The sequence below is a fragment of the Trichosurus vulpecula genome, chromosome 4 (genome assembly GCF_011100635.1).
Source record: "Trichosurus vulpecula isolate mTriVul1 chromosome 4, mTriVul1.pri, whole genome shotgun sequence".
NCBI lineage: Eukaryota > Metazoa > Chordata > Mammalia > Diprotodontia > Phalangeridae > Trichosurus > Trichosurus vulpecula.
The window spans coordinates 242,724,852-242,751,119 of NC_050576.1; the positions used below are offsets into that span (position 1 = coordinate 242,724,852).

At 41.0% G+C, this 26,268-nt stretch overlaps 1 protein-coding gene across 1 annotated transcript in view; it reads left to right on the forward strand.

Annotated features, from left to right (window-relative positions):
• LOC118847055 (multiple epidermal growth factor-like domains protein 6) overlaps positions 1 to 26,268 on the forward strand; it is a 773,415-nt gene that overhangs the window by 684,503 nt on the left and 62,644 nt on the right. The window contains 1 exon segment of the mRNA XM_036755675.1: positions 26,052 to 26,180. Coding sequence (XP_036611570.1) covers positions 26,052 to 26,180 — 129 coding nt within the window.

Here is a 26,268-nt window from a genome sequence, read left to right on the forward strand (position 1 = left end):
AGACACCTTCTTTACTCATCTCTAGTGATTCAGCTTGGGTGAAGGCTGCCTACTTAGATTTGATTTGGGGCCAAGTAAAATTTCGATTCCCTCCCCCCCTCTAACAATTTCAGGAAGAGAATCAGTAATAGGACTATCCGATGATAAATGCTTGGCTTTTCCTGTATTTAAAAAACGTAACCATCCCTGCTTGGGAAGCACATTTTTGGAACAAGCTATAAACCTCAGTCCTTTCACATGAAGGGCAACAAACATTATCGTTCCAAGATCTGGATTCTCCAGAAGCCAGTTTGTCATCGGAATACACAGGAAACACATTGTAAATCCAAATCACATCAAGGAGAGTCCAGGTTTTAATAGGGGGAAAAAATTCTAACAATAGTCACAGGGATCTTTCCTAGTCATTTTCTGTTAGATTGAAAATCCTTGAAGATACAATGTGATTTAAAGTCCTGGATGATTCTATCAACAAAATAAAATTAATTCCTTAGGGAATTCTTTCAGATTTGAGCTGGAACAGGGGACAGAGTGTTTCCAAGATTTTCCACTAGAGGGCTGTGGCTCACTCCTTGTTGTCTTGTTAGACAGTCTTAAATCTGCACAAAGTAGAATTGGTAGCATACTTGTCTTTTATTGTTGCCGTTGCCGCTGTTTTTAGCACTACAGGTAACTGGCTGAGGTTTTTTGTCCTTCCAATTTGGTTTCCTACCTTGAGTTATCTTCTGCCAAATAGTAAAGATTCAATAAATGTTTATTGGTTGATTAATTGAAATCCTGATTTCTCAGGTATCTTAGTCAAAACGCGGTGGCCATACCCTGGGAAAAGCACCTAGGGAGATCGGCTAAATCAGGTTGAGGGTAATTGACAGGCCTCAAACACATTAGGGGGATGTTGACCCCAAGATGTGCAGAACTCCGCCACCCACCCAGGCAGATGAGAACAAATTGTTACAGAAACCATGAAGAGGGCTGAAGCAGGTACTGTGAAGTGCTCACAGCTTGGGCATTCGTCAGAGACTTCAAGATCCTCCACGGCATCTTGGGCCGTAGCCAGCCATCCTGACTTTTGTCTTGCCACTGGACTTCAATAATTCAGGAAAAGAGAGTGAGCATGGCAACTTTGTTCTGCTCTGCCTCACTTAAATCCAATTCATGCACAAGTCGAGACATCACCCATGATGTCACTGATCCTTTTCGAAAATGAAGGACAAACAACAAAACAGTCAAAGTGTATCCTAATGTGAATCCTGGCCTTCTCCTAGTCCTTCAACCAATCAAGTATTAATTAGGCACCTCCTGAGCTCCAGCAGTTACCTTCAATTCAATTCCACTCTCTTCTATTCATTTATTCTCAACCTTATACCCGGTCCTATGCTGGGCACTCAGATAGAAAAGCGTAAAAGCAAATGATCCTGGATGTCAAGTGGCTTCTGCCTAGACTGTATCATGACTAATTATAATTAAAAATTGAATTTTGTTAATAAAATTATTTAACAAGTTTGTGTTGTCATTTTGTTTTTTAAACTGACATATGGTTTCTTCACTGTAAGGATATTATTGCTGAGGAACCTCCCTCCACCAATGCAGATTGGCACCTTCCTGTCAACCGATAGCAGCTGAGTCAACTAGAATAGCAAGATATTAAGTGATTTGCTCAGAGCCACACAGCAGGTGGTATAGGTCAGAGGCAGGATTTGAACTCAGGTCTCCCTGACTCCAAAGCCAGCTCTCTATCCACTGAGCTATGTGCCTTCTCTCCTTTTTAAGAATAAGATATTCCAAAATATTTGTCAGAGGCTGAGCTGATGTCAGAAGTTCCAGAAAAGGAGAGAGAGCAAACAAACACTTCTTCTTTCATCATCTTCACCTTCATTATAGTCATAACAACAACAACAGTACAAAATAAATAAAACATTTATGTAGGACCTTCTGTTTTGCAAAGTGTTTTTGCCTCTCCCTTCATGTGAGCTTTCACTCCCTGTTATTCCATTTCATTGTCGATGTCTTCCCCCTTCCACTGCGTCTCACTATAATGTTTGCTAAGTAGTCCATCGGTCGTTTATTTGTGGCTTTACAGAACAATGGAAAGTGAGATAGGCTTTCCTTTTTTCCTTAGAAGTCGCCTTTCCAAAATGCTACCATTCTTTTTCTCTCAATCCTAAAATATAACACCCACTTCTTCCTCTTGCTTCTTTAGCAAAGAACAGAAAGCCAGAAACACAAACAGAAATGAAATGTCAAATATTTTCCCCCTGGCAAAATATTTTTGTTACTAGGTTAAAACATGGTGGAATGAAAATAATTGACCTCAGAGCTGGGCTGGTTTGTTGTACCTGGTTATTCTGAGAGGGGTGGGTGGAGAGGAGGGGGAAGGAGTGGTAGGGAAAATATTCAGGTTGGTAAGACAAGTCTGTTCTATTGATTATGGTTTTATGAGTCATATTTGACCACAGGCCATTCTTCTGGGGGCACTGAAGCCCTAAGCAAAAACTATGATACAGGTGAGGCTTGTCTTTGTTGGGTTTGTTTGCATTCTTGAGTGACTGATACACTTACTCCCTCTGCTGCCCTTGCCCCTTCCAAAGTGCCTGTCCTGTATCTATCTTAGTCTTCAAAAACATTAGTAATTTTTACTGCTGCTTTTTTGTTTTTACATCACCTTCAATTTTAACTATGTCTCTTTTCTTGTTCTTCCAACTCATCCATTGCAACAAATAATTTTTTTTAAAGGAAAGGAAAAAAATTGTTCAGCATCTTAGTCTTTGCCAGTATTATGCCTTTCAAGTTGGTATGCAATCCTAGGTAAGTTCTTAGAGAGTAAGGTTTATATACCTTTCCTGCAAATGAATATATGGTGGGGAAGTCTACTGGTAGGGACCAGGTAGATATTTTAGACCGGATGCCTTCCTGTTCACATCACTAACGAGGACTAGTCCCACTGGTGACTGTGATATCCAGGGTACACTTGACATCTGAAAGAATTGAATTCAAAGGACCATCTAAGGCATCATTTTTTTACATGTAGAAAAAAGAACCAAAGGAAGACTAGAAAGAAGTACAGGCAAGCAAAACAGATTTGAAAGCTATAGTTTGAACTTACTGCATACTTAAAAAGGAAAAGCAAGCTATCTATAACAGAGATTGACAGTTTCACATGCAATCTTCTTTCCTCATTCTACTGCATATATATGGAAATGCCTATTTTACATGGTATTTGTTAAGTCCAGAATAAAATTTTGTTTTAAATGGAGGTGGCACATGGCAGTGTCATAATTATCAGATGCCAATTTCAGAATTCAGAAAATATGATGTTACTTGAAAAAAAAGAATAAATAGGATGCTGAAGAAATGAGTCAGTTATATGTGTTTGGGGTTTGTGTGTGATGCATGAGTTATATTTATATATGGGCTTAATGCCTGAGTGTGACTGATGGCATATGAAAATAATAATTTCATAAAAATGCATTTATACAAACCAAAAAAGGGGAGATTTCTGTGGATAAACCTGGATTTATTCCTGTCCTATGCTGTAAGTTTCTGCATTGAAAAATGTGGCTTTGGATGGGAAAGTTCCAGCTATGCAGTAATTTCTTATCATTTGTATAAAATAACCTTTGGGCCACATGCCTTTCCACCAGCACCCCGTGTATTCTCAGGCACAGAAATACCGTGTGTGATTTCCTGGGCTCAGTGTTTTGGAGGTAATGAACAATGGGACAGAGGGTCAGTCAATACTGCCTTCTTTAAAGTGTTTAGGGAAACCATTAAATCAAATAAACACAGAAATGTTTCAAAGTTTCCCATTGGTTAAAAAGTTGATGTCCAGAAGCCTTGAATTTGAGTTGGTCCATTCACCAGTTAATTAAGCAATACAATGGAACAGGAAATTCATTTTTTAAAATGCCCTATAAACTACAGGCTGAAGGTTCCTCCTTCCTCCATTCTCTATTTGTCCAGATGGACTTTTGGACTTGAGTGTTGCCATGTGGGTGATTGAGAGAACGCTATTCCCTGTAACCACATTCCAAGAATGCGCCTGAGCTTCTTGGCTGAATGGGATCCCAGGGGACAAATCCAGGCCCAATAATATGGGCCTCAAAAGTGTCCCTCTTAGCCTACTCGATTTTTCCTCTTCAGAGTTTCCTACATGAAATGAAAGGTCCAGTCAAAACCTTAGTATGCTACTTTTCAACATGGCTCTCTGGTGCTGAACTATGGAACCATCTTGTTTTCTTTGTTGTATATGTATTTTGATTTAAAAAAAACTCACATCCTAATAATCACCACTTTTGAATGTTTTAAGGATTAGAAAGCTCTTTGAATCATAGTTCATGCCCATCAAAACCAACCTTGTGAAATAGGTATGATAGTTCAGGCATCAAAGAAATGTAGATTTATACCTAGAAGGTCATCTAGTTGAACCACCTCATTTCACAGATTAGTAAACTGAGGGCAGCAAACATATATAACATATAGGCTTAGTGTGTGTCTGGGGGCACTGAGAGTGACTTGCCCAGGGTAGCAAAGCTAATGGGTATCAGAGGCCAGACTTGAACCTAGGACCTCCTGACTCCAAAGTTTTCCTTCTATCGGCCACATGATTCTGCCTCTAAACCGTAGCCATTAATGAAGAAATAATGTGCCTTTGAAGATGAAAATTACTGCATGTTCTTGTCTTGAAAATTTATTACTTGTGTACAGATACAGCTACATTGAGGTCTTTTATTGATATTCCTACAAGGAATACAAATAAATTTTAGCTTGAAAAAGAAAATTTATTACTGTAGGACTTGGATTGTAGAAGATAAAGTAAGTGTAAGAAGTGGAATCTGTATGGTTGAATATATTATTGTAGATGGGTGCCAAGAAGACCCTCCTGTTACACCAATCTAATCACTTAACAGCCCAGTACTATGTGGACCTCTCTGACTAAAAATGGCAAAAACAGGTGCCAACCTACAATACTCGAGACAACTTCTTCATTCAGGAGTTCCCCTTACTACGAAATTCATAGGCCCAGTTCCTAGTCCTATCCTGTTACTATAAGCAGATCTTATTGTCCCTACTTTACAGATGGAAAAATTGAAGCTCCAAGAGGTTGTCAGTTGGCCATGATCACATAGTTAGAAGGTGTCAGAAGCAAGATTCCAAACCAGGTCTCTCCTAATTCTGGGTCATAGGTTTATAGAATGAGAAAGAACTTCAGAGGTCAGGTAGTCCAGCTCCTCTCTATTTTACAGAAGAGAAAACTTAGAGAGATTAAATGATTTGTTCATGGTCACAGAACTAATGTCAGAAGCAGGATTTGAGACCAAGTCCTCAAATTCCAAGTTCATCATCCTTTATGTCCCCTAACACTTCTAAAAACTGAGACATCTTGCTTTTGTACCCAATTTAGCTTAAAAAAAAGTCAAGCCAAGGATAATGTAGACAAAGCAACTGGTGAGTTGGCTGAATGTCCTGTATTTCCGCTGGCTCTCTTAACTTCTTGTGTATCTAGCCATAAAGTGAGCGGCTCAAAGATAGCACATTTATCTCCTTAGGCATTTGTACAATCTGTACATAGAATACTATTTTGGCTACAATTGGGCTCTCTGGGGGCACATAGAAATGATCCTAAAGAAAGAGCGTGTGCCAAAGTCTAAAACTTTCAGAATTCACCAGAGCCTCCCATTTTGGCAAACTCATAAAAGAAGAAAGGTCTCTGGTGTTTCTGGGATGCATCAGTCTTTGTTGGGTTCTCTGGCTTGCAGACCATTCTGGGAAGAGTTTCTCTGAAGGGCTCATTTGCCATTTGTAGGAAAGTGCTCCCCACACCCCGTCCCTCCCCCCAGCAATTTGCAGAAGGGTTTTGTTTTGCAAAAACCCAATAATTTCCTGGAAACTTCAAAAACAATAATATTGAGCTGTCACACACTTCCTGGCTGATTATGGAAGGTTTAGACTGTCTGTGTCAATATTTTTCTCTCTCTTTTTTTTTTTTTACTGAATCTGGCAATTGAAAAGTGAGTAACCCAATAGTGAAGGTAATGGGCCATCAATGCTGCTCCCTATCTATGGGATAACACTTGGAAACCTTTTCTGCATTTTCCTGGAAGATGACATTTTCATGTTTCAGCTCTTTCTAGTGACCATCAATTTTTCCGATTAATGATAGTCTTTGAAAAAATTTCTATCCATTTCTTTAAAATTTATTTTTAATTTATGGAATAAAACAAGCTTGTCCACAACATAGTACAATAAAAAAGATAACTGTGCATGAGACTGCAAATCTAGTATGCATATCCTTTTTACATATGAGGAAAATTTCCTGAGATGAATTTTCTGGCATTTAGGGAGTCAGTATAAGTGAAAAGACTACTAGATCTAGATTGAGAGAGCTTGGTTCAAACCCTGTCTCCGACATTTATTGCTCTGTGACAACCTCTCTGAGCCCATTTCCTCATATGAAAAATGCATGGTTTGCAGAGGTCCTTTCCAGCTCTAAAACTGTAGTCACTGAAACAAAGAAAAGTCTGAGTAATATTCAGTCAACAGAATGGGTTTAACGGTATGTAAAACATTCAGGACCCCTGGTCCACTACCTCTCTACTGACAAAATGATGCTATGTTTCCTTCTCTTTTCCCTGAGCCAATGAAAGGGATAGAGAATAGGGAAGGAACCTGTGATTTCAAGGGGGAATTCCCAGGTGAAGAAACTCCCTCTACAAATGCAGATCTCTACCTGCTCTACAACTCTGAGTGTTAGAAGGCTAACTGCAGTATGAAAGATTGTGACTTGCCCCAGATCACATAGCCAATGTGTCTCAGGGACCAGATGAACTATTTACTATAGTTAATTTTTAAAAACACTGGCCAATGCAGAATGGTTACTTTTATGATATGAACACATCGGTGCTTCAGTGGGCACATACTTGGAGTTTCTACAGTTGGGTAAGGCCTGTTAATGCTTATAGGCTGCTGACCCAGCTTTCATGAGCCTAAGATCACATCTAAGTCCAGATGAGAGGGAATGTAGTGTGATCCTGAATAAGGAAATGGGTGGCAAATTCCATTACTGCCTTGGACACTGAGTCACTGTGTAACAATGAGGAATTCAATTTAATTTTATGATCCTCTATTTTCTCATCTGTAAAATGAGAATGACACTAATTATGGAAATACAACATATAGGTAAATAGAGGACAATATGTGAAAGAGACAACACTGACAACCAGAGAAGACCAGGAAAGTCTTGCCATTGGCAACAGCCCCCAAGCTCCCCATTGCATCTCGGGCCATCTCTAGTTGTCCTGATCTATATCTGGCCACTGGACCCAGACGACTCTGGAGGAGAAGGTGACTTTGCACAGCCCTGCCTCACTTAAATCCAATATACTTGCATGTCATGGCATCACCTCCCTAATCCTCTTCAAGAACGAAGGACAAACAAACAACACAAGCCACCAAGCAGAAGTAGGGTTCGTTTTGTATCCCCAGAGCCTGGCACATAGTAGGCACATAAAAATGCTTTTTGATTGATTAGAAGGGGGATTCAGGATTCTCTGAGATGGAATCAAGAAGGAAGTGCATTCCAGGCATATGGGATAGCCTGCCCAAAGGCACATGGCTGGAGATAGAAGCTTAGCTCAGAGAGAAGCGATAAGCCAGTTTGGCCGGGACGCAGATTGCAGGAAGGGAAGTAATTTGAAATAATTCTGGAAGCAGAGACCAGGGCTTAACTGTTAGGGGCTAAAATGCCAAGTTTGTGAGTTTGTATTTTATTCTGGAGTCCACAGAGAGCCACTGAAGGTATCAGGAAAAAAAAAGGGGATGACATGGGCAGACCTATGCTTTAAAAAATGTTTTTGGCAGCTGTGTGAGATGGAAATGAGAGGGGCACAATGGGGAAGTGGAGAGACCAGTTGGGCTATAATCAGAGTGTAGGAGAGGTTGTTGAGCCCCTGGATGAGTGTGGTGATTCTACAAGAGGAGGGAAGGGAGACTGGGGGTGGAGGAGGCAGAATTGACAAGGTTTGGCAACTGACTGCCTTTGGGAGGGAGGGAGGAGGTATGAAGAGTCAAGGAGGACTCCAAGGTTTAGAATCTGGGTGACTGCAAGGCTAGAAGAGCCCTCCACAGAAATGGCAAGTTGGGAGACTGAGTCTGGTTACTGGGTAGGCCAGATCTGGTTCAACTCCATTCTATTAAGTTTCAGATGCCCACTCAGCAATTTCAAATCCGTACCCCAGGCTACCTGGCAGATGATTTCATGAAATCCAACAAACTTGTAAGATCTCAGCACAATGATCCATCTAGACTCTTACTTCAGCTCTTGTCTAGTCAAGAAACCCTCTTTTTCACTTGCTTGAACTGAATATATTCAACTAAGTCCTCTCTCACACCCTTCCAGTCATCGACTGCCCCTTCCCCCATCACCCGAACATGGACATTTTTCTATTCTCTTTTCTTTTTTTTTGTTGGAGGGGGGAAGGCAGGGCAATTGCCCAAGGTCACACAGCTAGTAAGTGTGTCAAGTGTCTGAGACCAAATTTGAACTTGAGTCCTCCTGACTCCAGGGCTGGTGCTCTACTCACTACACCACCTAGCTGCCCTGTTCTCTTTTCTATTGCTTCTTAACCCATCCTTTCTTTTTATCACCCCTGTCATCACCCTAATCCACAGCCCCATCACCCCAAGTCTGGATTATTGATGGTCTCCTTCCCTCCCTCCCTCCTCTACTGGCTGCAAGGTAACTACTTCTGTAGAATAATCTTCCTCCTCATTGCCTACAAGATAACATCCAAACTATACAAACTTGATACCCAAGATGCTTCACAATCTGACCTCACCCAGCTGCTCCCTTCTGGTCGATTTTGTGTTCATTCTCCAACCACCCTCCATTCTATCCAGAGTGACCTTACTCTATGTTCCTCAACACCCTTAATGAAGCCTATCCATACCTTTGCTCATGCTTTGGAACATACTCCACCCCTCCCCCACTGATCTAAACTTCTTGGGGAGCAGAGATTCTTTTATTTTTTTACGTTTGTATCATCCCTGGCACCAAGTATAGTGCCTTGCACATAGCAGCTATTTACTACATATTTGCCGAGTTGAAATGAAATGGATGGTATTTGAATTGAATTATGTGAGTAATTATAACTTTCTTTCAAGGTGCAATTCACTTCTGTGAAGTCCTCCTGGACTACTTTTCTCTCCTTCTTCTGAATATCTATTACCCTATTATCTCAGTCTGTTGCTCTCAACTCAAACAAGATTTTTGGTCTCAGGACCCCTTTATGCTCTTAAAAATTAACAGGGACCACACAGAGCTTTAGTTTATATCTATTAACATATAGTACATAAATTAAACTGAATAAAATTTTAAAATATGAATCTATTAATTTTAAAATAACCATGATAAACTAATTGCATGCTATCATAAATAATACATTTTATGAAAATAATTTCCAAAAACCAAAAAATAGCAAAAAGAGTGACATTGTTTGGCATATTTTTGAAAATCTCTTTAGTGTCTGGCTTGATTCTCAAATTTGCTTTTGCACACTGTTGTGATATGTTGTTTTGGTTAAAGTAAATGAAGAAAATTTAGCTTCATACATAAATATAATCAGAAAAGGGAGGGACATTTGAATTAGTGAATAATATCTCAGTATTGTTATGAAAATAATTTAAATAATTGAAGAAGCCTGAAGGACCCCTTATCTATGTCATTTGCTTCTTATTTATCCTATCCTATATCATTGTTATTCTTTTGTAGACATGCCTTGTTTTTACAACCAGAGTACTATACAGGGGAGAAGGGCAGAGGAATCATTATTTTTAGGGATCTTTGTAACCAAGTTTCCAGCACAATTGTACATAATATTTGCGTGTGTTCAGTCATTTTTCAGTAGCATCCAGCTTTTCATGGAGTTCTCATGGCAAAGATACTGGAGCTGCATGACATTTCCTTCTCTATTTCATTTTTAAAATGAGGAAACTGAAGCAAACAGGGTTAAATGAGAGATTTGCCCAGGATCACCCAGCTATGAAGTATCTGCGGCCAGAGTTGAGCTCACAAAGATGAGTCTTCCTGACTCCAGGCCCAGCATTCTATCCATTGTGCCACCTGGCTACCCATTTGTACATCATAGGTTCTCACTGAATGGTGAGGATGAAAAGGCCTTGTTCCATCTTCTCCATGAGTACTTTTCTCCAGGGCAGGAACAATGATGGCTAATAGTTATGTAGAACCCTACCTGTTTATCTGATTTAGCAGCACAACCCTGGGAAGTAGGCCAATGGATGGTGACCTTTAAGGGGCTGAAGCCTGAGGACCCCCTGCTAGCAAGAAGATTCTGGGCTCAAACCCAGCTCCTTTTAGTTCAGAATCATCCCCTTCTCCACCCTAGCAAGTTGCTTTCTTGGATCCTATTGATTGAAGGGATCAGGGTGCAATAAATAAAGCTAATAGTCAACTACACTTTATTGTGTCACAGATACTTTTCTAACCGTAGGAGATACAGGGACAGACAAAACAAAAACAAAGAAAAAATGAACAAACAAACAAATGAAAATTCCCCTTCCCAAAGAGCTTTTAGCCACTGGGGAAACAAAATGTGAGCAGAACACTAAATATCTACAAAGTGTGAAGGGAAGGGCGGCACTGGGCTGAGCTTTGAAATGAACTAGGGATTCTTAGAAGCAGATGTAGGCAGGAAAGGCATCCATTCCAGGCACAGGCAAAGACAGGGAGGAAGGAGGTGACATGGTTTATACAGGAAATAGCAAGTGGTCCAGTTTGAGAGTGCAGGAAGGCTTAGGAATAAGCCTGGAACGGTACCTTTCTAAAATAGGGGTTTTAACCTGGTGAAATTTGCTTTAAAAATATTTTGATGACCTTTTTTCAATATGACTGGCTTTTTGGTTTTATTTTTGTTTTGTTTGGTTTACAATCCAATGTATTTTATCTTGTGCATCTTAAAAGCATTCTGAGAAAGCGTCCATAGACATCACTATACAGCCAAAGTGGATCATGGCATTAAAAAAAAGATTAAGAATCTCTTTTTTAAAGCAAGATAATAATGAGATGATTATTAGTTATGCAGGCATTGGGGGCAGCAGTTTTTGGCTAAGTCCTGCTAGCAGCCCTCTTTAAAAGTATTGCATTATTTGCTAACATTTATTTGCTCTTCTCATCGTCCCTGACTAGTAAAGCAATCCAACTATTATTTATCATCCCCATTTTGCTGATGGGATACTGAAGGCAATGGAGGTTAAGTGACTGACTCAGTGTCAGTCTAGTTGCAATCTGAGGCCAGAGTCTCTCCTAGCTCCAATGCTAGTGCTCTTGCTTGTCTTGACACCACATCTGATGCCTCTATGACTCAGCCACCTGGTCAGTTTGGGACAAGTCAGTTTAATGGAATCATTCCAGTCACTGGGGGCTTCCCCTCCTTTGTGTCAGATCCCATTCAGGCTTCATTTCCAAGAGTCTGTAGGACTGCCTCTCTTGGGTCGCCCCTATTCAATCTTCTAACTATTTCAAAGCACAGCAAAGTTGGCTCCTGATATTTTATTAAGCTCAATTAAGTAATGGAGACCTTCGTCTTCGATGTCAGCTCTATCTTCCTAGGAAACTGGCTGAACTTTTCTACCTTGTAAAATGGCGCCTAGGCTTCTGTGGAAGGCTTGAAAGTAACTTGTTCGATCTCTTGCTCCGGAGAAAAAGCTGAGGTCTTCAAGCACTTTTACCATGACCATCCCAGAGCTCATGGCTAAAGTCAAGTTAGCAATGGCGTTCTCTCTCTGTGTTTACAAACAATGAATCACCATTGGGGTTTCATGGGGTGAGGCTGGACTTGGCATCTCAGTTCAAAGGTTGCCAATAAACCCTAAAAGTGACCTGCATCTGGATCTTCTGGTCAGAGTGGACAAGGTCCACCCGTCATGTATGGGGTCATTCTTCTGGGGGAGGCCTGGTTCAAAGATTCTTAGCCTTGGGCCTGACATAACCTGGAATAATTTGAGCTAGACTTAATCAAATTAAAAGCCACTCTAATTGTTCCCAGGATACAAATGAAAAAGCTTTCAAGTTATTAAGGGTATAGGTGACTTATGCAAGGATATCTTACAAACAGAAATTGATAAATAGATGAGTCCACCCATGCCTGATTGTTGAAAAACCAAGAAAAACTGGCTAAGTTCAAGTAAAGCCTATGGCTGGAGCTTTGGCAGATGGCTCAATAGCTTTGCAGGGATAATAATTACTGACATTTGGATAGAATGTTAATGTTGCCAATATGCTTTACATATGTTATCTCTCTTGAGTCTCGCGGTAACCCATGATGTGGGCACAGAATTATCTCTGCTTGATAGGTGACTAAACTGAAGCAAGAAGACACAGGGTGACTTACCCAAGGCAGAGAACTGGATTAGAAGAGAGTTCAGATATAGACTTACCACCTTTGAGGCCTTAGATGAACCCTTTATCCTCTCTGGCCTCAGTTTCTTTTTCTTTAAAACAGTGGAATTGTACTAATGAACTCTAAAGTCCCTTCTATGACTGTCTATAATCCTCTGAAAGGAGAAACATAAGATACAACATATATTTGAATGTGTAATAGTAGATAACAAATACTCATTTAGTCCTGTGTGAAAGAGAACATAAGGGCCCAACGAACTGTGAAAGACAAGAGGAAGGAAGAGTAATTACTTTTCATTTCAATTATTTATTTATCTGCAACATTCTTTTCTTTCTTTTAGTTCCCAATTCTTTCCCTTTATCTTATACCTTTCCCACTCATTGAAAAGACTTCTGTTTAGTTGTTTCAGTCAGGTCTGATTCTTCATGACCCCATTGGCATTTTTCATGGCAAAGATACTGGAGGAGTTTGCCATATCCTCTTCCAACTCCTTTTACAGATGAGGAACTGAAGCAAACAGGGTTAAGTGTCTTGACCAACATAATTCTTCTTCACAACTTGACTAGTGTATAAATAAGTTCAATGCGAAGTTATACATAGAAGATATATCAGATTCCATGCCGTCTTGGGGAGGGAGGGGGGAAGGGAGGTAAGAAAATCTGGAACTCAAAATTATGTAGAACCGAGTGTTGTAAACTAAAAATAAAAAATCTCAAAAAAAAGTGTCTTGACCAAGCTCACCCAGTTAGTGAGCTGGATTAGAGTCTTCCTGATTCTAGGGCCAGCACTCTATTTACTAGCTCTAGGCCCAGTGCTCTATCCACTGTGCCACCTAGTTGCACCTTTGAGAAGACAAGCAAAATGATATCAATTATGTATGTGAACTCATGCGAATCATATTTCCATATTAGTTATGTTGGAAAAAAAGAGAAAAATCAAGTGAAAAAAGTATGTTTCCATATGCTCTCAGAGTTCATCAGTTGTCTCTCTGAAGGTGGATAACAGTTTTATTCTCCAGAATGGTTAGACTAGTTCACAGCTCCACTAACAGTGCATTAGTGTTCCAATTTTTCTACATCCCATCTAGTATTTGTCATTTTCATTTCCTGTCCTGTTAGCCAATGTGATAGGTATGAGGTGTTACCTCAGACTTGTTTTAATTTATATTTCTGTAATCAAAAGCAATACAGAGCATTTTTATGTGACTATTGAAAACAAGCTGTGAAAATTTTTCCCAGTTTCCTGCTTTCCTTACAATTTTGACTGTACTAGTTTTGTTTGTGCAAAAGCTTTTTAATTTCATGTAATCAAAATTAACCATTTAACTTCCTATGATCCTCTCTAACAATTGTTTGGTCATAAACTCTTATCCATAGATTGGACAGGTACATTTTTCTGTGCTCCCCTAATTTGTGTATGATATCACCATTTTTGTCTAAATCATTTACCTATTTTGACTTTATTTTGGCATCCAGTGTGAGACACTGGTCTGGGATAATAATTTCTGACTAGAAGATCAAGACAGCTTTCATGAAGGAATGTGGGTTTTTAATGATAGCTAGGATTTCAAGTAGCAGAAATAAAGAAAAGGGGGTTCAGACATAGAAACAATCACAAGCAGTGACTCAGAGATCTCTGTGTATATGGAATGATGGATGGACCAGTTTAGTAAAAACATTATGACACACAGGGAGGGGATCACTCAGATATTAGACTAGAAAAATAGGTCAGTGCCAGTTGGCTGGACTTCCAGGCTAAAAACAAAACAAAACAAAACAAAAACAAAACCTTTATTCAGTAAGTAACAGGGAACTACTAAAATGCCCCTTAGCAGAGGAGGGCTATACTACCTCATTTGATTTTTGTCTGTCTTTAAGAAAATACTAACAGCTCTCATTTTTATAGAAATTTTAGGTTTGCAAAATCCTTTTCCTACATTAATTTGATCCTCACTGTCCTGTGAGGTAGGTGGCATTATTATCCTCATTTTCCAGATGAGGAAAGAGGATCAGAAATATTAGATGACTTGCCCAGAACCTCACACCTAATCATTTTCCAAGGTGGAATCCAAACCCAAGACTATATGACTCTAAATCCTTTTGCTCTACGACAGTTTCTTAGACACACATGCAAAAAGGAATATGGAGCTTGCATGAAGCATATGTACATATTCGTTGAAATGCTTTTTGTCTGTTTTAAACATACCACCTTCTTCCTAATCCTGGTGCTGCCCTCCAAGTGTACCTTGGGCACTTCCTTAAGGCCCATCCATCACCACCCAATTTGCTGATTCCAAATAATATTATTCATCATTGCCAAGATAATTATTAGCATTAGTATTTGATTATACTGTGGTGAGTAGGACCACAGACATAATGGAAATGTTCATGTATCAAATATTATTGATGACAATGGGCCAAACATGGCACGCGAGTCATAGATGGCACGTACTAGACATTAGCAAATGACTCAAGGCTGGGAAGAATCATTAACACCCTGGATGACAGCCATAGCATTAAAAAAATCCAGACAGGCTATAGCAGTGAGCTAAATCTAGCTAATATATAGATGATATTCCATAGGGCTAAATAGACATTATATACCGTAATGTAAACCATCATTGTGATTCAGTTGTTTTTCGGTTGCGTTTGACTCTCCATGACCCCATTTGGGGTTTTCTTGGCAAAGATACTGAAGCAGTTTGCTATTTCCTTCTCCAGCTCATTTTACAGATGAGGACACTGAGGCAAACAGGGTTAGGTGACTTGTCCAGGGTTACACAGCTAGTGTCTGAGGCCAGATTTGAACTCAGGAAGATGTCTTTTTCACTCCAGGCCTAGAACTCTATCCACCATACTACCTAGCTGCCCTATGCACACCATATGTATATACAATCACTAGCTTCATTGATCTATACAGTTTAAAGAAACTGAAGGACACATTCAGGGAATTATCATAGAATTACACCATTGAAAAAATCAAACCCAAGCTGATGGGAGCCCAGTTAGATGGCAATTTGTCCAAAAAGAAACTGGGAGTTTCAGAAGACTGAAAGTTCAGCCTGGGTGAGCAAGGAGACGCGCTTACCAACAATGGCAATGTGTTCTTGGTCTCTATTAGGAGAAGGGAAGGATGAGAAGATGATGGTCCTTCTGTATCTTGCCTACCTCAGACCAAATTTGGAGAATTGTGTTCACTTCTGGGTGACATAGTTTAAAATGGATATTGATGATCTGGAGTATCCAAAGGAAAGCCTAAGGTCTGCAAGGTACCTGAAGAAGACAAGACTGGGGGATAGGAGCTACAGAGATAATATTATTTTTCCCCAAAATATTTGAAGGGCTGCCATGTGGAAAGGAGATTGTTGTCGTTTGTCCTGGTATTGGGAATCAAGATGGACTCTTAGCACGTATTCAACCAAGTGCCCTTGAAGAGTTTGGTCTTTGTTTCCCTGATTAAATCAGGAGTCTTTGGTGACCTCCTTGCCTCAAGGGAAAGCCTAGTTTACATGGGTTTGAGTGACATGTTTGTGACATCAGAGACTTTTAGACTACGTGGGTTTAAGTCGCATTTTTGTGACAATTTTAGGTCACGTGGGTGAGTCACATGTGTGACTCACCTTTGACCCTGAACAAGATATATAAAACCAGGGGTTGGCTTTCTTTTTTCGGAGCTCTGAGCTGCAGCAGTAGTGATGTGTGACTCTGAGCCAGCCATTGTCGAGCTCCCACCTGAACTCAGATGTTGGTGACTATGAATTTTATTTGGTCTGTTTATAAATGTATGTTTATAATTTGTTTGTATTTGCTCTGAAGTTCAGGGTGCTGGCTTTTTCCCCTGGACTATGTGAATGATATTTGTATGCTGGATTAAAGTAAGATTTTTAACCCCTTAACGTTGCTTTCCTTAGTAAAGCAGATCAAAAGAACCTGGGCTTGCAGCTTTCTGTGAGCTGGCTGTTGTTGGTTTTACACCCCCATAGCAGCTATTAGCCGAATTGTTAAAACAGTCCCTCATTTTTGAAGAGTGCCAGTGACATCACAGGATGATATCTTGACTTGCTTCTGAATTAGATTTAAGTGAGGCAGAGTTGTGCAGAGTGGATCAGAGTTAGTTAATTTGTTTGACAGAAGGCAGAACCAGATGAAAGGAAGTCATTAAGAGACAAATTTAGATTTGATATCCCGGAAAACTCCCTAACAAGGAGACTTGTTTCAAAGTTAAATGGATTACCTCAAAATGAGGTAGGTATACTCTTCATTGGAAGTCTTTAAGTAGAGGCTAGAATTGCTGGATATGTTATAGTGAGGACTCTTTCAATTTATGAGTTGGACTACCTGGGTTAGACTAGCTAAGGGCTTTCAAATTTTGTGATTCCATGATTACAGTTCCCTGCATGAGTCCCTCACTTCCTTTAAATTATGCAGATCAGTGAGGGTAGTGATTGTCCATTCACATGATGTGAATGGTGTGCCATACCTATTTTAATCAATTCAGCCCAACACTTTAAATTTAATAGCAGAGCAGTGGATTGTGTGGTATGATTCTTATTCATTCAATTATTTATTCATTCAACAAATATTTATTTTATTAGTGTTGTTATATTTATTTGTATTGGCCCTATTGAAGCGCTGTACTAGGCACTGTGGGGAGATATAAAGATGGTAGAGAGGTGTCTGTGGCATTGTGGAAAGAGGATTGGATCAGTAGCCAGTGGAGCTGGCTTGGAACCCCAACTTTGGTAGTACATGTGCATTTGGGATCATATAATCATAGATTTACAGCAGGAAGAGGCCACTGATATCATCAAAACCACCTGCAATATGTTCAGCACAAGAAAACTGAAGCCCAAAGAGCGAAAATCATTTGTCCAGTGGTTTTCACAGATAGGAAGTGGCTGACCTTGGATTGGAATTCTAGATTTCCACATCCAAAGCCAGTTCTCCTTCCACTGTAACGTGCTACTTCTTACCTTATAAAAGCAAAAGCTTCTCTGGTACTTAGCTTCCGCATCCCTAAAATCAGGGGTTAAGTTTAAGATGAGCTTTGCCTTCCCTTACACCATATTCCTAAGTACCACATTCCTCACTACAATCCACTAAGACAGAGTCCTTGGATTCAAGACTTTGTATTTGTGATTCTTTGGTCTTTGCTTCCATACTTCAGCTGCCTTCTCACCTCTGGAGCATTTTTCTGCCCTTGTGGCTCCCTCCTCCCATAGTCAGTTCCTACCAAACTTTCCATTTAAGGGAGGGATCCAGGCCTCCTGGCCATTCTTCCAAGGCTCCAAACTTTACTGCCAATTCAGCTCCCTTCTGTGCAGTATCTTCCCCCATTAAAATGTCAGTTCCTTGATGGCAGGAACTATCTTTCTTTTGGCTTGTATTTGTATTACAAGCATTTAGCACAGTGCCTGGCACATAGTGGGTGCTTAATAAATGCTTGTTGCCTGTTTTCCTAGAGTCTAGCAGATGGGAAATAAATTCAGGAGGCACAGAGCTGTAAACAAAGGCAGAATCAGATAATAGCAATGAGAAGGCAAGAGAGTAGGAGAGGGATTCAGATGAGGCAGGAGATACATTGGGTTGAGGAGATTAGGAAGAATTCATCAAGGAGGCTTCATTGAGCAAAGCCTTGAAGAACCCTTGATTTTAACAACTGTAAATTGGGGATAGCCTTTCAAGGAGAGATGATACAACATATTCCAAAGTTTAAAGAGTAAAAGCAGTGTATCTTCTCCTGACCCCCATTTAATAGCATGTTGTTTTTTCCAATTACATGTAAAAATAGTTTTTGACATTCACTTTTACAAGATTTTGAGTTCTGAATTTTTTCTCCCTCCTTTCCCTTCTCTCCCTGCTACCCAAGACACCAAGAAATCTGATATACAGTATACCTGTACAATTATGTTAAACATATTTCCACATTGGTCATGTTGTTAAAGAAGAATCAGACAAAAGGGAAAAAACTGCAAGAAAGAAAAAAGAGAGAAAATAGTATGCTCTAATCTCCATTCAGACTCCATAGTTCTTTCTCCGGATGTGTACAGCATTTTCCATCATGAGTCCCTTGGAATTGTCTTAGATCTTTGCATTGCTGAGAAGAACTACGTCTACCAAAGTTAATCATTGCACAATGTTACTGTTACTGTGTGCAATGTTCTCCTGGTTCTCCTCACTTTACTCAGCATCAGTTCATGTAAGTCTTTCTAGGTTTTTCTGAAATCTGCCAAAAGCAGTGAATCTTTAGGGAATGTCAAAAGGTCTGGTCTGGAGAACAGAACATGAAGGGAGTGATGACAGGCAAAATTGGAAAGACAAGGGAAGCCCTAAATGCCAAGCTAAGGGCCTTAGATTTTGTATGAGAGTTAATAAAGAGCATTCCAAGGTTTTGAGTGAGGCTGCAACTCCATTGCTCAGTTCTTCAGAAGGAAAAGGAATTTTTGTGACATCAGCATGGGGCTTACCGAGACACTGCCCAGAGAGGAGGAGGAAGAGGAAGAGGAAGAGCAGAAGGAGTTAGAGAAGGAGTAGTAGTAGGAGGAGGAGGAGGAGGAGTGGTCGTAGTGGTGGTGGTGGTAGTAGTAATAGGAGGAGGAGGAGGAGGAGAAGAAGAAGAAGAAGAAGAAGAAGAAGAAGAAGAAGAAGAAGAAGAAGAAGAAGAAGAAGAAGAAGAAGAAGAACTGACCAAAATCCTTAATCATAGTGAAATTCCTAGCTTCTTTCATGTTAAATGCTGGAGTCATCTCTTACACTCATCTTTTCTTGATCCCTCCAGAAGTTATTTTGTATCTACTCTAAACGGACTTATCTGTGTACATGTTGCCCCTATTCTGTGTCCCCCTAGTCTCCAATTGTGAAGGACTGAAAAGGAAAGAATCAAATTAAAACTCATGTGGTTTGGGTGAACAGGACCCCATTTCTGTAATACTGAGCCAAGAAAGGCAAGATCCAAGATCTTCCCTACCCACTACCCATTCCCATGCATAGAAAAAAGTGGGACTTGACTAAATCACCACTGTGAAGAAAAGAAGGAAGGAAGGTGTATTAGCGATTTGGATTTGAAAATCTTTCCCACCCATTAATAGGCCATGTGACCTGATTACCTCACAGGAAGCCTAAGTTACATGGTGGGAGGAGCTTCCTGACAGGAAAAAGATGTTATGTCACAGAAAATGGAGAGAGAGAGAGAGAAAGAGAGAGAGAGAGAGAGAGAGAGAGAGAGAGAGAGAGAGAGAGAAAGAAAAAATGGCTGCTGGTGGCTGCTAATGGCCTCCCCTGTGATTGTTAGAACTGAACAGGCTGACTTAGCTGTACTGTGAGTTTGTTTTGGGGAGACCCCAGCAGGGGTAAGGAGAGGTTTGGGAATGGCAAGGCTCCAGGCTGTGATATTGTGTGTGGAATGTTTTACTGCCATGGTAGACTGGATAAATGGCTTGTGGGATCTGGTTCCCTGGTGTCTGAATAAATGGTTTACTTCTTCTACCTTCTGTGTGGAGTCTCGTATACTTTGTGATACAGAACCACAGAGGCATTTTGACAATTATCATCTATGTTGTGTTTATTGCCTTACTGTTTCGGAAGGAAGGGAGGGAAGAAGGGAGGAAGGAAGGAAGAAAGGAAGGAAGGAAGGAAGAAAGGAAGGAAGGAAGGAAGGAAGGAAGGAAGGAAGGAAGGAAGGAAGGAAGGAAGGAAGGAAGGAAGGTACTCAGCACGCTACATAACTTGAATAGATTTACAAGTTGTCAGAAGAGTAGCAGCAAGCAAAGCAAGGTTAGAGAGGAAGTAGTTAGGACAAGTGCATTGTCCAGGGGTCACCTTCTCTTTGCAGACAGATAATCAGCTACAGAGAGGAATAGCATCCACCAGCTTCCAGACCCAAGCTGTAAACTCTTCTAAACTCATCCTCAAGGTCCTGCTTTTGCTCCAAATACACAATCCGAGGGCGTCTCCTGGAAGGTTCAGGCCATCACAGATTGAGAGCTTGAAGGGAAGTCAGAGGCCATGGAGTGTCTCCTTTTACATAAAATGAAATAGGTTTAAGTAACTCATGTAAGGTCACATAGCTAGTAAGTATTTGAGACAAGATTTAAACTCCCTTCTTTTGATTCTAAATCCAGCCCAGGATCCACTGTGCCCCCAGCGGCCTCTAGTAGGCATCAAGTTAAGCCTTTGTTATGTGCCAGGTACTGTGAAAAGCACTGGAGATACCCAAAAAAGGGGCACAAAACAATTATTGCTCCAAAGGAACTGATAGTGTAATGGAAAAGCAAAGGAAAAGAAAGAGAAGGGAAAGGAATTCAAGGCAAGAGAAACAAGCATTTATTAAGTACCTGCTGTGTTCCAGTCATTGCACAAAATACTTTATATAAACAAGCTATATATAGGATACATTGGAAATAATGGAAGGAATGGATGAGGCTCAGGAAAGACTTTTCAGAGAAAATGGGCTTTTAGGTAGGACTGCAGGAAGTCAGGGAAACCCGGAGACACAGAGGAGGGGAGAAAGAGTTCTAAGCAGTGGAAATACCCAGAATCAAGAGACTGATGTCTTATCCAAAGAACAGAAAGGAGGCTGATGTCACTGGATTAAAAAGTGCTTAGGAGTGAGGAAGCTATAAGACTGAGGTAAATGGTAAGTGGGGAACAGATTATGGAGGGCTTCAAAATCCCAACAGAGGATTTTTTATTGAAGCTTCATGTTTGGAGCTATATTCGAATCCAGAAGAACTGAGTTTGAGCCCTTACTTCTTGGTTCCTCATTTTCCTCCCTCACATAATGAGGAGAGTAGGGATTTCCTTCAGGTGACTGCCTGTTTCTGTTCTCTCCTACTCAACTCTAAGCATCTTGCACAAGGACTTTGACTCAAAGGATCATGGGGTATCCCAGTGTTTTGGGTGGGAAGGGAACATAAAATCCATCTAGCCCAGCCCTCACATATAACGGATGAGAAAACTGAGATCCAGAGGAGCAAAGCCATTTTTCCTAGGCACAAGGCAGAATGAGACAGAGAAACAAATGTTGGATTTGGAGTCAGAGGACCTGGGTTTGCACCTCAGTTCTGTATGATCTCAAGCACGCTACTTAACATCCAGGCATGGACCTCAGTGTCCTCATATGTAAAGGCAGAGTATAAGGCAATTGTTACCTTTCCATTTGTACTGTATATACAGTTTTTGGCATCTTGTCTCCCCCACTAGACTGTGAGCAATTTGAGATGAGAGAGAATATTTTTGTCTTTCTTTCTATTCCTAGCACTTAGCCCTTTGCTGGGCACACAGTACGTAATATGTGTTGACTCACTGGTCAGATGGATGGCCCTTAAGATCCCTTTGGTTCCTCATCTATGGTCCTTAATACCCACAATCCCCACACTCTGGGCCTTGATTTCCACATCTGTGCCCACTGGCTCTAAATCTCTGATGCTCTGAGCCAGATTTGTTTGTAGTATCCACAAGCCATGGTTGGATAGTCAGGGCTCAGAGCAGTCCAGCTACTTACCTGCTGTCACCTACAGCTCAGACATTCACTGCCTATGTGGCCTGAGAAGAGTTAGTGAGCATTCTTTTAGCCTTCATTTCCTCACCTATAAAAAGAATATTGGTATTTTTGCCATCTATGTACAAGGTAGTGTTGAGGAAACGTGTTCTCTGTAAGCCTTGGGTTCCTATAGAAATTCACCCTCACCTCTCCTCATTCTCACAATTGCTACCAACACTCTGTCTCACAAGGTGAAGGAAAGGTAATGTAATAAACTAATTTGTTTTAATAGAAGCTGACTCCTAGGTAACAAATAAGTATTTGTCGTGGCCTTCTTTGGACCATGTCCCTGCCTTTATTGTCTAACCCTTTAGTAAATCTAATGTTCAGAATTCCATGCCAGGTAGGAGGGAAAGGTGAAATATTAGTAGGTCAGTGGAGGGAGTAATTGGGGGGGGTGGTCAAGATGTCTTTCAATTCCCTAAAATTATGCTTTGTGGCTGGCTGGCTGTTCTGCCTTGATGTAGTTCCAGGCCTGCCCAGAGTTGCACAAGTTGGATCTTGAGAGACAGATTGGTGAACTGGAAAGAATGCCAGGTTTAGAGTCAGACAACCCAGATACAAATGTCCCTCTACAAAAGGCTGTGTGACATTGGGAAAGTCACTGACCTCTCTAGATCTCAGGCTCCTCTTCAGGGTTAGACTAGATATCACCTAGGCCCTTTCCCACTCCGGATCTTTGGTCCTAGGATGCTGTGACCTCAGAGGCAACATGGGAGAATGGCAAAGAACACGGAGTCTGGAATCATGAAACTTGGGCATCAATCCTAGATCTAGTACTTACTGCTTATGTGACCTCAACCCAATAGTCTCATCTCTAAAACTCCATCTCAGTGTGAGTTGATTCAATACAAGTCAACATTGTGATGCACAGCCAAGAAAAGGTACTGAAATCTTGGGCTTTATTAAAAGAGGCACAGTGCCTAGATCTAAGGAGGCAAATTCTGAGCTTCCCTGGTCAGGCCACATAAGGAATATTATGTTTAGTTCTGATCAATCAATAAAAAAAAAATTAACAAACATTTACTAAGGACTTCCTAGGTGCCAGGCACTGTGGTAATTGCAGGGAATGCAAAGAAAGGCCAAACAAAGAACAATCCTTGACCTCAAGGAACATACATATAAATGGAGGAGAAACCATGTAAAGAAGTGGGTACATATGTCACAGAGAGGAGTAGACAGGAAGTAACCCTGGAGGGGAAAGCTCAAGTGACTGGGGGCAGGAGGAGGGACAGTAGAAAGGGAAAAGGCAGGGAGGAATTGGAAGCATTAAGTATAGATGACTTTTTCAAGGAGTTTAGCAGAAAAGAGAAAGAGGGATACAGGCTGAGCAGTATTGAAGATCTTAGGAGCAAGTAAAGGTTTTTTGAAGATAGGGAAGAGGTGGGGTGTTTGTAAGTAAAAGGGCAAGTGCCAGGAGATAGGAAGTGATCAAAGATTGGAGAGAGGATGGCAATGATCACCAGTCCCACTTTTTAGGAAAGACATTGATAAATAGGGGAGCATAAAGAGGAGGGCCATCGTATCAGTAAAGGGTTTTGTGTTCATGCCATTTGGGGACTGGTTAAAGGAGCTTAGAATGTTTAGCCTGGGGAATGGAAGATTTAGCAGGGACATAATGGCTGTTCCTAAGTATCTGAAGGCCAGTCATGCGGGAGACAAATCGGACTTCCTCTTCTTTAGACTGTAAACCTGGGAACAGTGAGTAGACATTGCAAAGAGGGAAATCCAGGCTCAAAGTAAGGAAAACATTCTTCTCCATGAAAGCTGTCCCAAAGTGGAATTGCCACCTCCACGGGAAAGAGTTTCCTCTACCAAAAGCTGGAGGTCCACTGCGGGGCTACGTTGGTTGTACTGCTGCATCATCGGTAGCCAACTCCTCTCTGATTGTACTTTTCTACTGGCTGCTCCCAAATCTGAAATGTTCTCCTTCTCCCCTCTACCTACTGGCTTCCATGGCTCCCTCCAAGATTCAGCCCACATTCACTCTTCCACAGGAGACCTTGCGTGTTTTCTACTCGCCACTTTCCTACTTCTGGTACCTTCCCTTTTAGACCACCTTCCCTCTATACTGTATAGATTATATAAGAACATAGCTTTGCATGCTGTTTCCCCAATTGGACTGTGAGCTCCTTGATGGTGTTGTTCCTGTCTTTGCCTTCTTTGTATCAGCAGTGCCTGGCTCATAATAAAGCCTTAATAAATCTTTGTTGACTAACTAGCTTTGTTTCCAATTATGAAAGTCTTTGATATGTAAAATAGAGGGTTGAGTAAGAATACCTTTGAGCTCTTTCCAGCTTAAAATTCTATGTGGATAGGAGACAAATATCCAAGTTGCAGGCATCTGTAGTGGGTAGAGTGCTTTCCTCGGAAATCCCACCTCAAACACTTTCTAATGGGGAAGGTGAAATCCGGAGAGGGCAAAGACTTCACCTTCCCTGCCTATAAGATCAGAGATTTAGACTCAACCACTAAATCCCTTCTAGCTATAAATCAATGATACAGTGAATTTAATCTGGGTTCTAACAATTCAAGCTGTACCTTAATCTTGTTTATTTCTAGAAAACAGCAACATCCCTGATGGTATTAAGTGTATCTCCTGCTCATCAATGCTTAGCTTTGGTAAAGAGATTTGGGGTTCACACTGCTTCCCCATGCGGCAGCATCTCAAAATATTAACATGTGGTCAGTGTTTCTGCTGGCCATTGGCTTTCTTCTCCAAAATGAGTCAATTAAGCCATCTCAAAAGAGTGGAAAGGGGGCTGGAGTTGGTGTCAAGATATTTACTAATACTATATCATTGGGTAGTCCTATATCTGAGCCTCAGTCTCCTCACAAAGAGGATTGGCTGAAATGATCTCAAAGTTTCCTTCCAAACATAGCATGCCATGATTCTAAGTGAGCCTGGGACAAGGCCTTTCTCTTGGGAGCCTCTTGGGAGTCCTGGGGCCATTAGATGTTTGCTTTCCTCAGACTCCTGCTGCTGGTTACATTGTTTCCAGTAACAATCAGACCAGCAAGTTGACATCATAGGTCGGTTCTGAAAGAGAGGAAGGAGATGCTGTACTGAGATAACCCAAAAAAAATCCCCACAGTCTCTGGTTCAGAAGCAGTCACAGCCTGAGAGAAGACCCAGGCTCCAGTCGAGATCCAGCTGCCCTGGGATACTGGCTCAGATGTGTTTATTCTTTGACCAAGAAACAAAGATGTGGGTGAGATCATGCCTCAACCCATGAAAAATGGACAATTAAAACAATGGACCTGTCAGTTCTCTTACCAGATTGCAAATAAATAATCAGCCTGTCAGGCTGCTGGCTCTGCTGGACCATTAGTTTAATACAAAGACATTCAGGGGAACAGGAGGGACACCGCTGATCTATCACCTATGTGACTTTGATGAAGACCCATGCAGAAAGGATTCTGGAACACCGGGAAGGGTGAATCTCGATCTGTGGACAAGAGGACATTGGCTACTATTATAGGAAAGTCATATTGTTTTCCCCACAAACCACCGTTAAATGAGTTGCTTCTTGCATTTTACTTTGAGGTAACATGACATGTGGGTAATAGTAATTATGATGATTGCATAATAATAATAATAGCTAACATTTGAAGGTTTGTGAAGTGTTCACATATGTCATCTCACTTCATCATTACAACAACACTGGGAGGTAGGTGCTATCATCACCTCCATTTTACAGATGAGGAAACTGGGTCAAAGAGAGACTAAGTGTCTTGCCTAGGGTCACACAGAATTTAAACTTGGGTCTTGCTAACTCTAAGTCCAGAACTCTGCCCACTCTACCAGCTAGCTGCCTCTCCAGAGTGTTCAGTTTGGAGTCAGGGAGCCCTGTGTCTAAGTCCTGTCACGGACACTTAACAGCCAGGTAGCCTGGGCAAAGTCACGTTACCTCCTTGGAGTCTCAATGTACTCAATCTGTCAAGTGGGGATAATAATAGCCCCTACCTCACAGGGCTGTTGTGGGACCTAAATGTGTGTAAAGTGCTTTGTAATCCTTAAAATTTCTATGACTGTCAGCCATTATCTTTCTTTTGGTGAGAGCTAATCACCTACCTGCCTTGTGCCTGCCCATTTCCTAGGTTGCCAGGTAAACCCTGAAGGTGAAGGTTGCAGTCAAGTTTGTAACTGTCACAATGGAGCCAGCTGTGATCCTGGGACTGGACAATGTATCTGCACATCTGGATGGACAGGACCTACTTGCCAGGAAGGTAGAACCAGCACTTCATTTCAAGGCCAAAATGTTTCATCACAGTGATGGTAACATGTAATTGACTCTCTAGACTTCATGTTTACAAA